Below are 19202 nucleotides of genomic sequence, written 5' to 3'. Positions count from 1 at the left end.
TGATTCAGAACAGTACAGTTAATGCTTGGTAAATTAGCTGTTGTAATTTACAAAGGGAGATGGCAGGAAGCTATCATTCACCTTAAGTCTGTAATGCAAATGAAGTTAAGATGAAACATACATCATCCTGATGACTCAGATATAAAGTTTCCATCTCTAAACTGTACAGGCCACCCAGGGTAGAAGAGCCTGTGCTGAGTTAGTTGATCTTTTAGTAAATGCATGGTAATTGAGAAGATTGGCCACAGGTCCGTTTCCTGATTGCCAGCAATCTAATGATGTGTGAACACTAGCTGAGGTTAGAATCGAAGATGTGCTCAAATAGCCTACTGATACCAGACTTGAATAGTGGTCAGTCGGGGATGGTACTCGAGGGCAATTGGGGTGTGTTGGACAGTACCTCACTGAGGGAGTTAACTTCTTCAGGAGAGGTGGGAAGAAGAGACTATTTGAGAGAAAAATATAGGAATACTGGTCTTGATTTCCCCCATTTTCTACCCTTGATTTCCAGCACTTTCGTGGGGGGCATAATGGGGTGCGAAAGTGTAAGACCACATCCCCGTTAATGGAAATTACATTAGCCATTTCCAATGGAAATTTGCCAGTAGGAGGAAGGGCCCACCAACATCCTAGCAGACAAATTAGAAGTACTTTTAAATTAGGTACTGCATCAGCGGTCCAATTTTGTACATTGGACACCTGTTTGGCCAATGCTGAGAATGCCTGTACAGAACAGTCATCTAGTGGGTTAGCCAGATGAAGGAAGTCATTTTAAAGAGCTCTGACAGGTCTTGGCAAAACTGCTACAAAACCTTCATTTTGGAAATTTATCCATTTTCTTCTTGCTGTTTTGACTCTCAGCGCTGCAGGATTGTGGTTCAACTTGGGTTCGTGGACTTGCACTGTTGATCTCCCAGAACCACTGATCATAATTTACCTTTCTTTGAACGCTCTTGTACATATGTTATTTGGAGGAAGATGCAGAGGACAAACCATTGCCTGCTGCAAGAGGCGTTCGTAGTAAACTTACTAAGAACATGTGCTCTGAGCTTGTTGAGCGAGGGTCTGCATTGGAGTCTTGCCTCGCAAAATGTACCTTTCTCTCTTTTTCTCCATGGGGCAAAGCACTAAGCCTGGGATTAGATAGATAAATAGGACTTTCAACCGTAAGTTTTCAGAATTACTCAGGCTGTTTAACAAATTATTTAATGTGTAATGAAAATGTCACAAAGGATTAAGGTATTGTGAGGAGCGGCGATTGGCCATAATATTTTTTTAAGTAGAATTATATCAAGTGCATTCATATATTCACTATTTCTTGTTTCCTCAGGCATACTGTAGAATGCAGTAATGATGATAAGGTGGGGAATTTTGCTTTGGTTTACAGTAAAACATTGTTTGTGTTGCACAGTTTGCACACACATTTACTGCAATGCAAATACAGAAGGATTCCAATTTTGAATAGAATCATATAAAGGTTACAGCATGGAAGGAGGCCATTCGGCCCATTGAGTCCGTGCTGGCTCAATACAAGAGCAATCCAGCTAGTTCCAGTCCCCCGTCCTAGCAGAAGCACCAATGTCCTTGGTTACACTGGAACTTTTAATTGGCTTGGGCAAACTGTTTGTCAGCTGGAATCAGACTTATCTCAACTCTGGCACACTTCCTTTGTAGATGCTTTGCTTCTGAATACTGGAGAAACCCGTTTTCAGCGAGACTAGTCTAGTTTGCCACTCACTTGGAAGTGTTGATGTGGCAAAACAGCAAAATCGTTGGTTCCAGCCTGTACATTGGAATTGAGGAAACAGTAGCTTGTAGTTATTGTACAATGACGTGGGACACGGCCAGATCGTCCATTCCTTGTCCTAGTACAAATGATACATGTGAGCAACGTATTCATCTTGCCTGCTCCATTTAAACGAACACTGCCGCTCAGATGCAAACTCTGCACCTGGGAAAAATGCATGAACACTTTTGATGGACGGTGGACGGATGGTGGCAATCAGAGAGATGTAGATAGGATAGAGAAGCTCTGCAGACGGTCAACAGCGAACCCCAAGGTTAATAATTAGGGGCCTTGTGCCAGGTCCATTTACATGGAACAACAGAGGAGACTGGTATTTTCTATCATTCCGAGGAGGAAGAGTAAAGCCTGTTGCTAATGTAACAATAAAGTGTGTCATTTACTGTTTAATGAACCTGTTTGGTAGTTTATAATCTACTCAACAGTACTTATTCTACTGGCTTCTGAAGTTGAGACAGAGCACATGTGGCCATGTGATATGACCAGTAAGCCAAAACAAAGTGATTAGAGTTTTCTGTTTAACCTCTGGGCTCACAACAAATGACCTGAATGTTAAGCAGGTAAAGGCACACTCCAGTTTCTAGTCAGCAAGGTCTCATCTACCGAATGAGCAAAGATGCTGAACCGGACAAGAAATATCCAGAGAAAAATGGGCTGTTATAATGGGGCATTGGTGTATGGACCAATTTTTCCCAGGTGCAGAGTTTGCATCTGAGCGGCAGTATTCGTTTAAATGGAGCAGGCAAGATGAATATGTTGCTCACATGTATCATTTGTACTAGGACAAGGAATGGACGATCTGGCCGTGTCCCACGTCATTGTACAATAACTACAAGCTACTGTTTCCTCAATTCCAATGTGCAGGCCGGAACCAACGATTTTGCTGTATTGCCACATCAACACTTCCAAGTGAGTGGCAAACTAGACTGGTCTCGCTGAAAACGGGTTTCTCCAGTATTCAGAAGCCATTAAGAAAGGGATGCTACACTCCATGCCAATGGGGGAAAGGGGCTCTCAAGAATCTGTAGCTGCTTTTATGTTGGACTAAGTGCGCTGTACTGTCTTCAGCCCCCAATGTGTGGATCTCATGCAGCCAGCAACAACATTAAAGTAAACATGCTGGGTTCACTAAGGCAGGCTCGTTTCTTAGTGGGTCTAACAACAGTGAAGGATTGTGGTCATTTAGGTGATATTTCCATGAATATGCAGCATTTATGGATCATTTAAAGCATTACTGAAAGAAGTAACAAACTTGGCGGATATAGAGAAATCAACGGATGTTACATATTTAGATTTTAGCAAAGCTTTTCATGCAGTACCACACAGGAGATTTGTCCACAAGTCTGGAAGGCATTGAATGGGAAAGGGGAGAGAGGAACTTCCGAAGTGGATCAGAACTGGGCTGAATAAGAGAAAACAAAGGCTGGTCGTACGTGGAACCTGCAATGCCACCACTTGGCTTAGATCAGCTAACTCAACACAGTTGAGAGATTGAATTCAGGACCTTGTTGGATTGTGTGGCTCAGTACTACACCACGCAGTGCACTCACCATCAGTACATTCAGGTCATCAGAAGGAACCGTCAGACTGCAATAAGGAATCAGACAATTGGAGAAGAACTACAAGACACTCACTGTTTCTGAAACCTCCCATTTATTTACAATTCCAGTCAATCACATGCAGATGTCCTCAAATACGATGTAATTAATTAGCAAAACAAAAGCCATCCAAATTTCAAAAGAGCCATCCAAATTTCTAAATATACAAAAATATAGTTTACAAAGAGCAATGTTTTAAAATATATTCTGCTGCAGAATTCTTATATAAACATGCCTATGAAACTGATAACCTACGTTCCATAAACATTACAGAGTAGATTTATTACATGGTACCAATAGAAAGGCAGAAGGCCCACCCACAAGAGGATCGCAGCATCTGCATGAGGTTACGTTGCTGCTATAGGAATAGACACAGAGGGTTTTTAGAAATTGACCTCCTCTACCCAAAACTCGAAGAAATCACGTCTTCACTCACTTATTATTCGCTACAATTCTTAATACTGGATTATTTAAAGTGGTTTTCATTGCACCTCACGGGGCCTTGGCTTCTGTCACTCTGTTTAAAATTTGTTATTAAAAAGAGATTATTGATCAAAGCAAAGGGCGGGAAGGGAGAAAAGAATGAGGCAAGCGATAGAAATGAGAGAAAGGGAGAGATTTTTTAAAAACCCACACGAGAAGGGAGGAAATGACAGCGAAAGAGACAAGAGACAGAAATGGGGAAAAGCCAAAGAAAAAAAGGGAAGATAGAAAGAAGGGAAAGAAGAGAGCAAAGGAAAGCTAATAGGTACATCTGTCATTCAAGCAGACCTGGAATGGAGCCAGCTGGGTTAACGCTCCCTAGATTACTTCCTCCCAAAAATATGGTGGTGTAGTTTGCTCTTTTAGTAAGGACATTTTTCATTTTTCCTCCTAAATATTATTGGCCACCAATCAAAATGGTGGCCCCACTCATTTTAGAGCCATCAAATTTCGGAAACACAACTTCAATTGTATTAACGGCTGGAATGCTCCTGGAGAATTGCTGGGTTAACCCTTTTCAATCACCTCAATTGCCTGTGTTGATCAACTTGTTTATCCGATGGTGGAGTTTGCAGGATAGAGTAAAAGTCCTTGGTTATGGCCATTCGCCAAACTCACAAATGTAGATTTACAGACAAGGGCATGGGAATCATAGCAGATGGCACTCCAGCAAAAAGAAAATTGTTTTGGTGCCACAGGACAGTCAACCACTAGATAGCAGAGACAACCAGCCTGGCAATACATTAGACACCAGGTGAACTCAAGGTCAGAAACAAAGAGCAGGAAGTGTGCAAGGAGGTTCATTATATATAAGGTATTACACAGCATCACCAGAAGACACATCTGGACATGATGAACATACCTGGGTGTGAAATTGCCTAGTTCTTACTGACTGTGAAAATAAATATATGTTAAAGTGCCACATGATCCTCACTAAATACAGGTATGATAGGCCTATATGGATAATGACTTTTTTGGATAACATGTAGGGGCAACCATTAAGAGAAGGATCCAGAGAACTCACAGTTGCCTACCAGTCTATGTTCCAAGAGAGCAGGAGACTCATGAAGATGTACTCTTCAGCAATGGCATGAGTACCGAGGCACAAGATCACGTGGCTGGCTCTTATATCAGAAACAGTTCTATGCCAGAACATAGCCCTGCACAAGTTACTGCAGGTGCGAGATCTAAAAGCAATACACTAGCGGAAAGCACAATAAAGTCCTCGTCTGATGGAAGCATGCCAGAGTAAGACACAGATAAGAATCCCATGCAACTGGCCAGTTGCCTGAATGGAAACTACGTTTACTCCCTCAGCCAGGGGGGCACTTAGGATTAAGACAACAAGCAATGTTTTAGAAGAACCGCACAATGGAAAAATGGGAAACACACCAGAAAATACAGAGAACACTTAAAGCACATGCACGGAAAAAAAATAAAAGTATATTCCTTTGAATATAGTTACATGCTGCCATTTTATTGTGCACGGGGGGGAAAGTTAGTTGTTTAAAGTAAGCTGATGGTATTCGGTCTGATCACAAATCAAGTAGGAAAAACTACTAGCAGTTGTGCCATTCAAAATATGTCCTGTTGAAAGTCATATTGCCCATTTGTAGAGTTGAATAGCACTGGGAGAAGATCCAGGCACTGAGACCCTCAAGCACTGGTTTCCCTTGATTCTCTGTCTGGTCTATTGAATAATCTTTTTCTGCCCGTCCATAGCTTGCTGCTGCTTTTCTCATTCATATCTATGGTGAGGCCTCGGTCCATGGCAATACCATGCAAAACACTGTTAAAAACTGTTCCAGAGGTATATTGTCAGGCTCCTCAAGCTTGATGAGGACTGTGGTTTGCCCTTGTGCCTCATTATATCTGTTCTCCTTTGGGGGTACAAGGGTTGTACAAGATGTCATTAATTATGGATGAACTGAGTGACCCACAACTCTGAGGAGCCAGCACTGTCCTTCATTCTTCAAAATCTGTGACATTTGATTGTCTCAGAAAATAATTCATGTGTAAATTGATGCACATTTTTTTCTGGTAGGAAGAAAATGTTGATGGAATAACAACCCTTCCTGATGAAGTAAACCACTGCATTATTGGTAGGCACATGAATGCTACATTCGTACAGTTAACGCTGCCCTGTACCTTGGGGAAGCCACCAATTGTTGACAAACTCTTGTTGCCAAATCTTACCCTCTGAATGACTAACTCCTGTTTTGAATGGGAGTTCAAGACACAATATTCTTTAATATGCCCTGGCCAAATTTTAACACAGGCCTTGAACTATATTAAGTCATTTTTTTGTTTGCTAATCTTCTTGCACCCATTTCAGACTGTCGGCAAATCTGAGACAAGTGGGAAATGATGGAGAAAACATTTGTGAGCCTCCAGTTCAGTCACATCTATTTCTTTGTTAACAATAACACCCAGAGCAAAATATACACAGCTCACACCCAAGATTCCACTGGATAAACTAATTAATAAATGGACTAAATGCAGAGACCAAACCCAGAAATCTCAGTAACTCCATTCAACTAATTTGCCTAAATTTGGATAAATTCGGGGTTCAGGTTCTGATTGTCACCTTGTTTTTTTGACTGGACAGTATTCTTCCCTGAGATTACTCACCATACCACAGGAAAAGCTAACTTTAGTGAGGGGAACTCACAATTACATCCCACCATGCAATGGAGAGTCAAAAGGCTGATCCCTGGTGTCACAAAGCTAAGTTACGAGGAAATACTGGAGAAACTTCGGCTTTTCGGCCTTAAAAGGAGGTGTCTGAGAGGTGATGTTATAGGCCGGGAGTTTTCCTCGGAGCTCCTCCCGCTTCTCCCCTGTAACTTTGCGGTCTCCAAGAAAATTCCCAGCCCTAGAGGTATACAAGGTGGTAAACAGTACAGAACAGGTACATCCAGAAAGTTACTTGCAAAAGTAGGCTAAGGGGACACAGTTTTCAAACTAGTGAACGGCAAAATGATGGCTCATATCAGGCATAAATACTGATTTCTTCGCCCAACATATGGTCAATACATGGAATGGACTCCCCGATAGAGCAGTGGAGGCAAATATCTTGGAATCATTTAAGAAACAATTGGACGCTGCAATGGGGTGGGTCTTTGGGGTCTTTCTGGATGGATACTATAAGGTGAGTTGAATGCTCTTCCTCATCCGTAACTATCTTGTGATTTGTGATATGGAGCAGGGCTAAGGGTGGTGGGTTGATATCTCCTCCTGCCTCTCCTACTGACTTGGTTTACATGAGTCGCAAGGAAGCCCCACGCGAAATGGCAGGAGTGGAGGATAATACACGCAAGCCTGTTTAGTGGTGCGGCTGCCCCCTCATGGCCGTGTCGGTAAACTCGCTCACAGGGACTAATGAGTGAAAAACCCTCCCTCACAGCAGAAGTCACAGTAATTGGAACTTTTTGTTCCTGTGGCAAGTTTGGTGGGGCACACAGATCTGTACCAAACAGAAGCAACAATAATTGGTTTGCTCGCCACATCAATGAGAGAGCTGTTCGGGGAAAAAATAGGAAGGCAGTGGAAGTTAAAAGGGCAAAGATGAAGATTTTGAATGCTTGAATTGCCCTGGGGGAGGAGGGAGGAGAATTATTTGATCCAGTTGACAGGTGCTGTGATTGACAGCTAGTGATAATAAAATGGAACTACACACTGGGCACAAACACTTCTCAGACGTGCTAAATACGTCTCAGCTTCAACACAGGAAGGAGAAGATGATAAAGCATTGGATGTGTGTCCATTTCCTAATGACGTCTTCACGTGTAAATGACGCTGAGGCCATGAGGAGACAAGCAAAAATAAAAACAACCACAAGAAGCAGCGAGGTGCAATGAAAAAATCACTCTTTTTCCCCTGATGTATAAAATAGGGATCCCTTCAGGGCCTAACATGGAGTTTCTTTGTAGAACAAAAATATAAATGAAACAAAACAAAAGAAAAGATTGTGACAGAAGCAGCCTTGGTAGCTTTTGAAAGAAGAATGTTATAAGTATATTAAAAAGGTCAACGGTAAATATTTACACCATCTGTAATTAAGGAGCAAATCTCCCCGACTCACTAAGTAAACGAGTGCAGCGGTGGCTCCGAGAAGGCGTGCGACTGCTGCCTGGGCGTAGTCGCGGTCGTTCAGTAATCTCGGGCTCGTGCCACGCTGGTTAGGGCGGGAGGCGCCGCGAAGGTCAGGGGGGGGGAGGGGGTTCCTTTTCCGTAACATCGTCCGATAGCTCTAAACAGTAATGAGATTCCAAGTAACGTGAGAAAGGAGGATTCAGATTAGTTAGCAAGTGGGCCCCATCGCCAAGGAGACTCAAGTGAAATATTGTTCAATTGGAATAACAAACCCAACGATCAACTTTTATTAAAAAGTAAAAAAAAAAATTTTTGACAACCACGACTTTAAATTTTTTCTCTATGGTTATACCAATTTGGGATAGCTGAAAATCAACGATACAAAATTGTACACTGGCATGCAGGACATGATGGTCCAGATTTTGAGATGGTAACCCATTTATTGTACAATCAGCGTTATGATTGGAAAGTCAAGGCTGACGAATGTATTCAAAGCTTTCTTCTCAAAGAATTGTCGAGGGTTTCGGGCACTCTGAGTTAAATCGTGACGCTTGCACGCCCCAGCACTAATCAGGCTACTGATAGCTTTGTTCTTAAAAAATAGGATAAACTTATTCTGTTTCACTTAAGATAACCAGCATTCTCCATTTACACAATCGCCTAAGACTCCTCCACAACTTCCTTTGAATGAACACGTTTGAGTTAAGAAGCTGTGATATCCCAAGACTTACACTTGTTGAGGGGATGCTTGACCATATCGTTACCCATTCATGGACAGAAATTACTATGGGCAAACTAGGCCCCAGGATCACTGGAAGATATGCCATTATCTGCGCCATACTTTTCACAGCAATGTTAAGAGCGCACAATTAATTCTCACAGAAATAACCCCAGGTGACAACTAGAAAGAAATTCACCTGAGCAGCGCTTCAAAGTGTTTTTCTTTGTAAAGAGGAATCATCATCATTTTCAATGACCCTCCAATGGCAATGATGTCTCTTTAAGAGCTAAATCTTTGCATCAAACATTTGGCGATGAATTCAAGTCTTACAGACTTACAAGGTCAATGGTTCCAAAATTTATGCAAATCTTTCCATGTTATGTATCGTAGTGATAGGATGAGCTTATTGTCAAACAATAAAAGTGAGAAGTAAGTACCCAACTATCTACCACTTCTAACAGTATTCACAATGAATATTATTGCTCAGAAACAGGCATTTCTCATGTGCATCAGCACTTTTTATGCAATAAATTGTGGTACTTGTGCTACAGTTGTCAAGTTGTGGATATTTGTGGATTTGTCATGGGATGTCAGGTTGCACCAAATCACCTGGTCTATTTGTTGTCTTTGAAAGTATTTGTTCATAAGCTGATTAGAGATGAAAGGTTTTACCAGGCTACTTTAAGGGGCACTTTTTCTTGCAGGGTTTATAATTTTTTCCCGTCATTCCTTCATTTCCAGAGATATTGATACTTTCACCAAACCAGCTCTATTTCAAGGCACTTTGAAGTTCCTTACACCTTCTCCCTCTTCCACCATACACCAATCCCCAACTCAGAGGGCAACAGGCTTCTAGGCCTTTGCCGACAATGTTCAATGGCTGGCTTGTCAGAAAGCATGTAGACAGTGGCTTAAGGTTGACTAGCCGTCTGACTTTCTACCCTCCCTATGGCTTTCCTCCACTTCCCGCTGCTCCTAAAGACTCAGCTGAGATTGGGAATTCATCCTATGGGAAGTCATGGGGGCAAGCTTGCATGCCAGTCTTGTAGCGGCACACCGATGTGTTTATGCCACCAAGATGTGAAGTGCTCAGTGTTTCGTATTATTGTGTTTTTAAAAAAACATAATTCTCTTATTTTCATCTCGTCGTCTCCTTGCCTGAAGGCATTGGGTCAACCTGAGGCAGTGACTGCCTCATTGCAAAGGGCCGCAATCCCAACAATTGTCTTGCTTGAGGGCTAATCTCTAGATTGTGGCACCACAGAACGGTCGGGTGTGAGCTCACCTCCGCGGCTCACTGCAGAGTGAGCACCCGACTGTGGGCAATTGACAAATGAAAACCAGCAACCTCTTCGAAGGATGAGACTGTGGGAACAACAATTCCGCTTTAATAGGGCCCTTTTCAACTCTTCTATGGAAGCTGGGGTAATCTACCTCCTACATAGCATTCCCTCGCCTTTTCCTGGAGGAACGGGAGCTGCGCTGAGAAGCAGCTGTGTCAGCATCCCATGTCTGGCAGGCCTTGAATGGAGGAGTAGAAGCAGCAAGTCAGTCACGGGCTAAGGGTGAAGATGGGTCGTGAATGGCCACCGGGTTATATAATGAGTACCAATCTGCGGGGTTTGATAGCCTGGGTTGTTCCTGCTCTTTAGTACCCTGGTGAACTGGTCAGTTTTTATGTATGAGCCCTGACAGTTAGTATAGTAGATTATTTATCCTTGGAAGGCATCATGGTCAAGCTCGATCTTGTCCTCAATCGACATCTGTACATGGTGATTTTTCCAAGCAAACGTGGCTGGATATTGATTAAGAACGGGCTGTTTTTTTAACCCCCTTCTGCTGTAGCTGAAATTAATTGTTCTATGGAAGCTGGGGTAATCTGCCTCCTAGGTAGCATTCCCTCGCCTTTTCCTGGGGAGCAAGAAAAGGTGCGGGAGCTGCACTGAGAAGCAGCTGCATCAGCATCCCATGCCTCCTTACGAGCAGCAATCCCAACTGCCCCTTCCTCCTCTCTCACCGACTTTCCCGCTGGGGGCTAATCTTACCAATCTCCTTCCCGTCCTACTCACCCCTCCCAGCGGATCAGCTATCAACGCCCCTCTCCCCACCTCCCTCCAGAATGTCCGTTCGCTTGTGAACAAGGCCCTTTCCATCCATGAGCTTATTGTGGACGATTGCATCAACATCATGGCCTTGATGGAAACCTGGCTGACGGGTGATGACAGACAGTTAGTGTCGGCAGGTTATTTATTCTCCTGCCTTAATGAAACCTCCCTGCCTGGCTATATCTTCCACGACTTTCCCCGCCCAGACCACCACAGTGCCGATGTGGCCTGTACCACCACATCTGTCCTTGTTCTGTCCCCCTACTCCTCTGGCACCTTCTCCTCCTTTGAGCATCTCTCCTTGTCCCACCTTTAAAATCCTTGTTCTTGACAGCCTACCCAAGTATCACGCCAAGTTTCTCACTGAGATATCTTCACTGCTTTCCTCTCCCAGCCTCTGCACTGAGCGACTTCTCATCTTCGGTGATTACAACCTCCATCTTACCTCATCATGCTCTCTCTCCTCTGAGTTCACTGCCCTCCTATCCTCCCTTAATCTCTCCCTCCATATAAACTCCCGTATCCATATTCACAGCCATCAATCTCGCCATCTCACATGGCCTCTCTACTTCCATCGTGTCAATCACAGGTAAGGCCATCTTTGATCACTTCCTTGTATCCCTCTCCACCCAGATCCTCCTTCCCCCTCCCAATCCCACTTCCTTCTGCGTTCGCCCCTGGAAAAAACTCTCTCCCAAGCCACTTACATCGGCACTTTCAAATTCCCAACTATCTAGCCTTTGGTCCTCCATTCACCATGACATTTTAGCAGCTACCGATCTGCTCAATCACACCCTCGCCTCCACCTTTGATGCCCTTGTCCCCATTAAAACCATTACTCTCTCTCGCCCTGATCATTCCCCCTGGTATGGCCCTCATCTCCACTCCCTTAAATTCAAGGGACGCAGACTTGAACGTTTACGGTGGACAACTGGTTTAGCCATTCATCACCAGATCTGGCTGGATCATATAAAGCACTATCGGGTCCTGCTGTCCTCTGCCAAAACTGCTCGCTATTCCAGGATCATCCTGGAATGCAAAGATAACCCCCAGCTTCTCTTCACTACAAACCATCTTCTTAAACCCCTCTCCCCTGCCCTCTTCACTCTCACATCTAACAAGTGCGAGGAATTAGGAGCTCGTGGACTACTTTGTCACTAAGATTGAGGCCATCCATTCAGCTGCCTCCGTCGCTTCTCTCCCTTCCCCTAGCCCACCAAGCCAAACTTCCCCAATGGTTCCCCCCTGCCCTAGCCCTGAACTCGCATCTTTCTTTAGTTTCTCTCCTATCTCCCCTCACGCCCTCTCCAAACTCATTTTGACCATGAGACTCATTTCCTGCTCCCCCGACACTATTACTGCTGACCATCCAACTTCCCTTCCTGGCCGTTACCTTCGCTGATATTGTTAACGGTTCCCTCTCCTCAGGGACTTTCCCCCTCCCCTTGAAATCTGCTGTCATCACCCCCCTCCTCAAGAAACCCACCCTTGACCCCTCTGTTCTTGCAAACTACCGCCCCATCTCCAACCTCCTTTTCCTCTCCAATGTCCTTGAACTGGCTGGTGTTGTTCTCTTTGGAACAGAGGAGACTGAGGGGTGATTTAATTGAGATGTACAAAATTATGAGGGTCCTAGATACAGTGGGTAGGAAGGACCTATTTCCCTTGGCAGAGAGATCAATAACCAGGAGGCATGGATTTAAAGTGATTGGTAGAAGGATTAGAGGGGAACTGAGGAAAACATTTCTCATCCTGAGGGTGGTGGGGGTCTGGAACTCACTGCCTGTAAGGGTGGTAGAGGCAGAAACCCTCAACTCATTTAAAAAGTACCTGGATGTGCACCTGAAGAGCCATGACCTACATGGCTACGGACCAAGTGCTGGAAAGTGGGATTAGGCTGGGTGGCTCATTTTCAGCCAGCATGGACACGATGGGTCGAATAGCCTCCTTCTGTGCCGCGTAAATTTTATACGATTATAACATGCTGTCACCTCCCAAATCTGTGCCCATCTTTCCCGCAACTCCATATTTGAATCCCTCCAATCAGGTTTCCGCCCCTGCCTCAGTACTGAAATGGCCCTTATCAAAGTCACAAATGACATCCTATGTGACTGTGACCGTGGTGAACTATCCCTCCTCATCCTTCTCAACCTGCAGCCTTTGACACGGTTGACCACACCATCCTCCTACAACGCCACCCCCGACCCGCGTCGTCCATCTGGTGGGACTGCGCTCGCCTGGATCTATTCTTATCTATTCAGTCGTAGCCAGAGAATCACCTGCAGTGGCTTCTCTTCCCACTCCCGCAGCGTTACCTCCTGGAGTTCCCCAAGGATCTATCCTTGACCCCCTCCCCTATTTCTCATCTCTATGCTGCCCCTCGGTGACATCATCCAAAAACACGTCAGGTTCCACATGTATGCTGACAACACCCAGCTCTACCTCACCACCACCTCCCTCGACCCTTCACTGTCTCTGGTTTGTCACACCGCTTGTCTGACATCCAATACTGGATGAGCAAAAATCTCATAAATCTCTAAATATTGGGAAGACTGAAGCCATTGTCTTTGGTTCCCACCACAAACTCCGTTCCCTAGCGACCGATTCCATCCCTCTCCCTGGCCACTGTCTGAGGCTGAACCAGACCATTCGTAACCTTGGCGTCCTATATGACCCTGAGATGAGCTTCCGACCACATATCCGCCCCATCACCAAGAGCGCCTACTTCCACCTCCGTAACATTGCCTGTCTCCGCCCCTGCCTCAGCTTATCTGTTGCTGAAACCCTCATCCATGCCTTTGTTACCTCTAGACGCGACTATTGCAATGTTTTACTGGCCGGCCTCCCATCTTCCACCCTCCATAAACTTGAGCTCATCCAAAACTCTGCTGCCTGTATCCTAACTCGCACCAATTCCCATTCACCCATCACCCCTGTGCCCACTGCCCTACATTGACCCCCGGACCGGGGACGCCTCGATTTTAAAATTCTCATCCTTGTTTTCAAATCCCTCCAGGGCCGCGCCATATCTTATCCCTGTAATCTCCTCCAGCTCTGCAACCCTCCGAGATCTCTGCGCTCCTCCAATTCCTGCCTCGTGCGCATCCTTCAGTTACATCGCTCCACCATTGGTGGCCGTGCCTTCAGCTGCCTAGGTTCTAAGCTCTGGAATTCCTTCCCTAAACCTCTCCAACTCTCTCTCCTTCTTTATGACCCTCCTTAAAACCTACCTCTTTGACCAAGCTTTTGGTCACCTGTCCTAATGGCTCGGTGTCAAAGTTTGTTTGAAAATCGGTCCTGTGAAGCGCCTTGGGACGTTTTATTACGTTAAAGGCACTATATAAATGCAAGTTGTTGTTGTTGTAGTGTCCCCCTACCATCACCACAGCTAACTCAGCATAAAGCAGGGATCAAATCTGACAGCTTCCCTGGGCTGCAGGTCTCAGTTTCACACTAGGCTCCAGAGGAGTCCACACACTCTGGGGGAAAGAAATATTACCAGTACAATGTTTCAAAGTAAAGCCCGGTGAGACTGAGGGATCAGGTACAGAAGGCCGGAAGGCCCCATGGCCTGCCCCATTTTAAGCTAACCCACCCGTCGGGAAACTGACGGGATCGGGCTCAACACTGATTTTACAGCCCGCCCGATTTCACTCTCCATCGAAACCAGCGGGGAGTAATTTTGGGCATGGTGTAAAGTCGGCGTTCCGCCCCATCCCTTCATTTCCCCGACGGGCGGGTTAGATTAAAGTTACCCTCTGTTGTCTCAGAAAAGGAGATACTGGGAGAGGGGTCACTCTGGTAGTAGTGGCATCATGAGTACATTGAAAACGAACAGGTTCACAACGTCAATGACTGCAGCATTTCACACCCCCTCATCGTGTCTGACAGCTTCGACTCGCTCTCTACTGGTAATCTGAACTGGACAATTGGAACTACTCACAGAACTGATACATTCACAGCGCTTGTGGTTGTGTTCCCATTAAAGACACAGACTTGAATCTCCTTCCCGATCAAGCAAAGAGATTCTACTACCAAGGGAATTGGATAAATGCTTGAAGGGTAAAAATTTGCAGGGCTATGGGGAAAGAGCTGGGGGAGTGGGACTAATTGGATAGCTCTTTCAAAGAGCTGGCACAGGCACGATGGGCCAAATGGCCTCCCTCTGTGCCGTAAGATTCTATGATTCTCTGTACCTGGAGCGGACAGTTAAAAATGTTCAGTTCACCAGTTAAAGCGATTCAGAAGATACAGGAAAAGCCTGTAATCTGACAAAAAGGGACGAAATGCTGAACTAACAAGATGTCCTGTTACAAAGCACTGGGAACTCTCGATTACCAGAGCTGGAGTAGGAGGTTTCAAAAAAAATAGGGAGGATAAAAAAGGCATCCATTTTCTCGTTTGTAACGAGATACGCTTTTCACTGACATGTCGCATTTTTGACATGCTTTAAAGAAAAGCATTTCAGATAAATGCCAAGTGTGGCTCGATCGAGTGAATCAACTGTATTAAAGTCTCTTCCAAACTGCCGCACCTGCAGCTCTCTGAATCCCACAGGAGAGCTCCAGCATTCAGCTCTTTCTCTATTGCCTGTGTTTGTGCTGCCAGTTGTAGGGACGACCGGGGAGGTAATGTAATCGTGCAGCGCTCTATAGATCTGCAGTGTCCTTGAGGAAAATTGACAGCAGACTAAAAAAAAGGACGAGTCAGGTCGGTAAATGAACGATCTCGGCAGATCTTCTGAGTGGAAAAGGCTCACAAAGGTTTGGAGGCACGTTTAATTAACTGCTCTGGGTGCGCGTCGTCATCGAGCTGCCTTTCCTGCTAGGACAGGAGTGAGGTTTCAATGCCAGCCCTGTGCTATAGGTGCCAAGTGATTTTATTTGCAGGCCCTCTTGGTTCTGCCCCCACTTTGCCTTTCTTTCCATTGTCAACTTGCATTTATTTGTCACCTCATCTTTTTACCACATTTTTTCTGTGTTGTTCTTTCTAAAAAAAAATATATATAAATAATGTTTTACATTAAATTATTTCTTTCTTTGCTCAAAATCTTATTGTCGACCACACTTACGTCTTTGGCCATCTGCTGTAAGCGATGCGAGGGGTTACGATGGGAAACGCCGTGAACTGCTCTCCGTGTACACTCCCGGTCACTAATTAACACCACGGCCGTCTCCCTGTGTGAGGAGTCTTCGATTAAATGAGTCGCATTCAGCTGTTCCAGCCCAAGACCAGCCCCACAAGGAATTCACAAAGGCTAAAAGTGCTTTAAAGGCCTGTGACAATTAGTCCGTTGTACAAAAATGTTTTTAATAATTCTTTTTTGTTTTTAAAAGAAAAATAAAACTATCCATTACTAAGAGGGTTGTCTCAAAAAGTTCTCACTCCTACGCCAAATGTGTAGTGTTCGGTTATAGAGGTCAACTGTCCTCTCCAAACCCTCCCACCCCCAGCAAAAAAAGTGTTCCATTGTCAAATTTGTAGCAAAGTAGTTTTCTCATAGTTTTAATCCCAGGGTACGGTGGTTGAGGAGCAAAGGGGACTGATCGTTCTGAGGAACAGGCTTCATTTTCACATTAAAACCTCAGGCCTTTCCCGCCACCCAATCAAACTGCTGTGCATCTAAAGTAGGAGTGAGAGCTTCGGACACACACAATCCCATGCCCCTTTTTTTTTGGTAATTTCACAGCTCTGTTTTAAGCAAGAATCTTTGAGAAGTCCGGCCTCGATGATGGCTGCTTTGCATAGCGTGGTGAGCATGATCAAAGCTTCTGCCTTAAAGAGGCCCAAGTCCGTTCCCTTTGTCTTCTTATCCCATAAAATGTTGGCAGAACCCTATTCGGCACCGTATGCACTCAACTTGGCGGAAGTTAAAATAAAAAACCCCACACAATACACACCTCCCGTTTTGTTTTGTACCTCTGACAGTTTGAAGGGGGAGGGGAGGAAGAAAAAGTCTTTATAAAGTGCTCCTTTGTGTATAACTCAAGTCAGCTTAACTGCTGCGTTAAAATGGTAAGTCCAGCAGCAACTCCTGGTAGATACGACAACAAAAGTGCTTTGGATTTGGATTCCTGTCTGCATCTAGTGATTCAGGGTGCGCCATCGGGTGACCATCGATCGGATTCTTGCGTTAACAACGCACTGAGATGCGGGCCAGCAGGTTTTCACCATCTTGTGGATCGGCTCCATTACACACACGGAAAAAGAAACAAAAAAAAAATAATAAAAAAAAAAGAAAATCCTCTTTTTTTTTTGTTGCTATACAAGGGCCGGGAGAGCTGCGAATGCTACACTAAGTTGTCCGTTCCACTCATGGCTCCCTGTTCTTGGTTATTTTGGAGGACAGGAGTATTGCAGAGCGGACAAACCTTCCTCACTTCCAGCCACTTGATCAGACACCTGTGAGGGAGAGAATTAGAGAAAGAAGAATAGATTTATTGCTAAATTTTTTGGTGTAATTTGTGCTCATTAAGCTAAGGGATATCACCGAATTGCGTGGAATTTACAGCACTGAAATAGGCCATTCTCCCCCATGTGTTTATCTAGCTTCCCCTTAAATACATCTATGTTATTCGCCTCAACTACTCCTTGTGGTAGCAAGTTCCACTCTCTGGGTAAAGAGATTTCTCTTGAATTCCCTATTGGATTTATTAGCGACTATCTTATATTTATGACTATATCAGTGGTGGAGATCTCATACCCAACGTGAGCATCAAGCACTCACAGGTCAGCTATTAAATGGTTAGATGCAGAGTAAAGTCTCCCCGACTCTGTCCCAGCAACCTCTGAAAATACCCCTACTACAGCAATATGACAATTTCCATCTCCCGCACCAGCCGGCAGGGAAACTCTCTGAATGGGGTTGCCAACCTAGTGCTAAATTAGGAGCAATTTTATGTCATGACTCTAGCCAGGGATGTGTAGAGGTTTGTTCTGTACATCCATTTTTAATCCCCAAAGAAACCTATGCTAAGTGTTGAGCCACTAAAAACGGTAACTTCTTGGAATCACTAGATTCTTCTGCACAACGCATCAAAGTGCACAACACCTCACTCTGCCGCACACTCTCCATTTTACTCACTTTCTATGAAACGCATGTTTACATGGACAGATCCCGAGCTCATCCTTTGACTTGAACTCCTCCAAGCAGACTGCACAAATCTGTCAGATGAAACACAGAGACACAGTCAGCAGTTATTAAAAAAAAACACATTGGAAATTACCACAAAGACAATTGCATAAAGCAGATATCACAAAGACTGTGTTTGTAAAATTTGAGGTCAATTATTATAGCCCCTGGTCAAGGGGATAGCAGGCATACACTGTCCCCGTGGTAACTAATTTCAGGCTGATGGGGCTGATGATTGATGGGCTACAGTTCAAAAGTTAATCGTTACTCCCCCCAAGGCACAAAATTTTGAGCACTTGCTCAAAGTAGGCTTCGAAAGTAGTGCAACATTCATCTTCCAGTATTACCTGCAAATGTTCCAACAGCAGATGTTGGTGGAAAGTGCCTGCCTTTTGCTCGTCTCTGAGCAGACATGGCCAAAACATTCCCGCTTTCTTTCCCTCCCCTATCCTCTAAGGAGATACTGCCAGTACTTGCCCCTGAGAATCAAACCTGGCTCTCCCTCATTAATCTCCTAACTCAGGGACTGCAAAAACCCACTCTACTCTTATTCAATTTATTTTTCACTGAGACACTGTGGACAAGCTCAGGATGATTCGACTGTCACAGAAAGTAATCCAAATGCTGTACAAGAAGACTAACTTTGACCCCACTCTTCTAGCCAAGTGTAGGATTACACAGGTGATGGGATTTTCAGTCCTGGCTGATTTGGCACAACATAGCAGATGGTTCTTGGTTAAAAAGTAGAATTTTGACACCTCTGCTGCATGTTAATGCAAATCCCATAGGTGTCCGGTAACAATGGGTAGTTTGAGCACATTTCCATTACAAGTAAAGTAGGAAGTGAAACAGTGAAATAGGCGCTAAATTGAGCTGTGTTGCGCCCGTTGTTTCGGCGCTACACAGCCTCTCCGACATCCAAGATGGCGTCTTGGATGCGCACGCACGTTTCCAGCGTGATGTGCGCCAGACGCCACCTTGGTATAGGAGTTAGCGCAGGCATGGTTGACGAAGGCTGGAATCATGTAAAGTAGGGAGAAAATGGCTTCAATCAGTGCGCAACGCTGATCTGAAGTGCTAGACACCATTTTGGAACATAACGCTCAACTCAATGCACAGTCTTAACCCCGACCATCTGAACGTGTCTTAGAGTGCCTGGAGGACCACCCCACCAGTGCTATTTAAAGGGACCACGCAGGATTTACAGGTTAGCGGCTGGATTATTGCTTCTGGCTGCCGAGACATTTGTAGCTCTTTTTGGAGG

General features: G+C 44.7%; 1 protein-coding gene across 4 annotated transcripts in view; it reads right to left on the bottom strand.

The window, feature by feature from the left end:
* Positions 1-3438: 3438 nt before the first annotated feature.
* Positions 3439-19202, bottom strand: part of rnf24 (ring finger protein 24) — a 159651-nt gene continuing 143887 nt past the window's right edge. For all 4 annotated transcript variants that reach the window (XM_067982010.1, XM_067981984.1, XM_067982000.1 and 1 more), the window contains exons 5-6: positions 17891-17970; positions 3439-17208 (exon numbers count right to left, since the gene is read on the bottom strand). In XM_067982010.1, the coding sequence (XP_067838111.1) occupies positions 17097-17208; positions 17891-17970 (192 nt within the window). In that variant the 3' untranslated portion in view covers positions 3439-17096. The remainder of the gene's footprint in view (positions 17209-17890; positions 17971-19202) is intronic.

The sequence above is a fragment of the Heptranchias perlo genome, chromosome 1 (assembly GCF_035084215.1).
Source record: "Heptranchias perlo isolate sHepPer1 chromosome 1, sHepPer1.hap1, whole genome shotgun sequence".
Taxonomy (NCBI): Eukaryota; Metazoa; Chordata; class Chondrichthyes; order Hexanchiformes; family Hexanchidae; genus Heptranchias; species Heptranchias perlo.
The sequence above is the reverse complement of the archived record's forward strand: the minus strand, read 5'-3'. Positions and strand labels throughout refer to the sequence as shown.